The sequence below is a fragment of the Manihot esculenta genome, chromosome 1 (genome assembly GCF_001659605.2).
Source record: "Manihot esculenta cultivar AM560-2 chromosome 1, M.esculenta_v8, whole genome shotgun sequence".
NCBI classification, from domain to species: Eukaryota; Viridiplantae; Streptophyta; class Magnoliopsida; order Malpighiales; family Euphorbiaceae; genus Manihot; species Manihot esculenta.
The window spans coordinates 1,375,533-1,378,145 of NC_035161.2; the positions used below are offsets into that span (position 1 = coordinate 1,375,533).

At 30.5% G+C, this 2,613-nt stretch overlaps 1 protein-coding gene across 1 annotated transcript; it reads right to left on the reverse strand.

Annotated features, from left to right (window-relative positions):
- Positions 1 to 2,076, reverse strand: LOC122721689. The gene is made up of 2 exons (XM_043950133.1): positions 1,739 to 2,076; positions 1 to 449 (listed from the first exon to the last, which is right to left on the reverse strand). The coding sequence occupies exons 1-2, from the start codon at positions 1,937 to 1,939 to the stop codon at positions 222 to 224; spliced, it is 429 nt and encodes a 142-aa protein (XP_043806068.1). The 5' UTR covers positions 1,940 to 2,076; the 3' UTR covers positions 1 to 221.
- Positions 2,077 to 2,613: the final 537 nt, after the last annotated feature.

A 2,613-nucleotide genomic window follows, 5' to 3' on the forward strand; every position in this document is an offset into this window, starting at 1 on the left:
TGGACTCTCAATTCTTTCTTTATTAAATTCATAATAGAATATGAACCAGGGGAAGTACAATGAAGGCCGAAGGCATTAGCAAAATAAGCAGTCAAGAACAGTGACAATAGGTAAACGGTGGTATCAAGACCAATTCATATAAATGAAGCATGACCACTGCACATGGAACAGTCCTAGTAAGCATTCCTAATCATGTGATATTGTAATGGTCCTCACACGTCTTATTTCTGTTGTTTTTTCCTTTTTATTGAAGTCTTCTTAGCCTGCATATTTAGCTCTTGAGGTACTTTTGGTTGGTCAGTTTGTGGTTCTTCAGGTAAAGTGCAATGCAAAAACTTCTTGCTTGAACCAACTTGGTTACAGAACAGCTTCAGCATCTTCCTCCCCCTCATCCATTTAAGCATTATCTTCATGTGTGTTTTGCTGTTCAATCCACTGATATTAGACTCCTGTTATGGAACAAAAGAATAAATAAAATGATATACTAGTTCTATAAACCAACAAGGATCATATTTTTTTTTCTACATATAAAAAGTTAAACAACGAGATTTTGGGGAAAAAATTGCATATGACAGAGTTTTAAAGTCTTCAAAGGTTTTAGCGACACAATGAATAAAAGAAACTCCTATAATTCAGTAAATATAATGAAAGCAACCAAGTCTTAATCTCAGATTAGTTGAGTTCAGCTGCACGGATCCTTTTTTACCACTCAGCTCTGAAGTACACTAGGTCCACATCAATGTCATTAGAACCATAAGACTCGAAATAGAACCACTAGCCTAATTATACAAATATAATGTGTGAATCATAAGTAGCCAAGAATCAGACAAAAATCACATAATATCGATGGTGAATTATGAGAATCATTCAGAATCGATTGACAAAGAAAAGGGAAGCAAATGGCCAAACTCAAAAAAAAAAATGAAGGGGAAATGACAGAAACCCGAGAGAATGAGGGCAAATTAACAAAAACAGGGGGGGCAAATACCCCAAGGTAGTTTTAGTTATTTTTGTTTTAAAATTATAACTTTGCTAGTTCGATACTTTGAGCTTGGCCACAATAAAGACATTAGGTTCACTTTGATTTTATATTTAGTACATGAATTGAAATTAAAATTTATATATACACATTATTTACAATTGAATTTTAGTATCTTTTGATAAAATTAATAGAAAATATATCTACAAAATGTGTATATATATTATTTTTAATTGATTTTTTCAAAAGTTATACAGAACTTTACCATTTGATTTCAATTCTCAATTCTTGATTCAAAAAATGAGGATTTTGATGCTTGATTCAATTCTCGATTTGATAACTATGGTCCACATCAAAATCCAACACTAATAAATCATTTAATACCACTTTCCTCTATATCATTTTAGATCTCACTGCTTCCCCACTACAACAAATATTAAAAAATATTGGAATCCAAAATGCAAGTGCTGAAAGTTGAGTACAGATGAATGGTTAAAAATTTACATGCCAAACAATAACAGTTGAATTGTTAAGAATTACAAAGAAAAAAAAGCTTATGAGAAACTTATTAAGCAAACAAACAATAGCAGTAATGAACTTAGCCTGGAGGCACTCTGGGAAATTCAACTAAACACAAAGAACTACATTATCAATTTTTATCAAGCCAAGAAACATGGAAATGTGAGAAGTCACAAACACATTCTAGTCAATAGATTGCAGCATAAACATTTACAAATTAAGTGGGAAAGAATAGAGAACCTTGGCGTAATTCCAGGTGCTGGAAACGGTGAGAGGACCATGCTGCTTGATGATATCGTAAAGAGAGTGAGAAATGGAAGCAGCTTCAGGGAACGGAACCTTAGGGTTTATCTTCCTCACATTCACTGCGCGTTCTTGCGAGAAACACCTCACCATTGAATTCTTTATCATGCCAACGTTGCCACCACGCAACCAATTCATCGTCCCGATTCCTCACTCCTTTGATTTGCCTCTTTCCCAACGTTGCCGACCGCTAATTAGGGTTTTAGCTTTTCTCAGTGTCTCACCTGCCGAGTCCCGCACTCGCATACTATTAACATGTGTTGCTCACGTGCACCTTTTTTCCTTTTAATATTTCCAATTTCGTGTCTCCAGCTTTTCTTTTATTGTTGTTTTTTTCCCAATCTTTTGATTTTTCAACACATCTGCTTTCATGGGTTTGGCATTATTGTTTAATTTTATTATTATAAAATTATATAAAAAATGTCATTTTAAAAAGCAAAATTAAATAAATATATTAATGAAAAATATTATAAATAGTACATTTATTTATAAAAATATTTAAATAATATAATATTTAAATCTTTTTGTTAATAATATTTAAAATGTTTTTTTTCTTAAATTTAAAATATTATCTTAAAAACATACATATTTCTTTATTGTAAACTCACTCATTACTTTAAAATTATGAATATTTAAGAATTGATTCAATTTAAATAATAAATTTAATTAAATAATTATATTGGATTGATTTAAATATTTTATTTAATTTTTATATTCTTTCCATAATTAATAACAAATAACTTTTATATTCAATTATAAATTCTAATTGTAACCTTAGCTTCACAGTTTTTCTATTGATTTAAATGTATTAG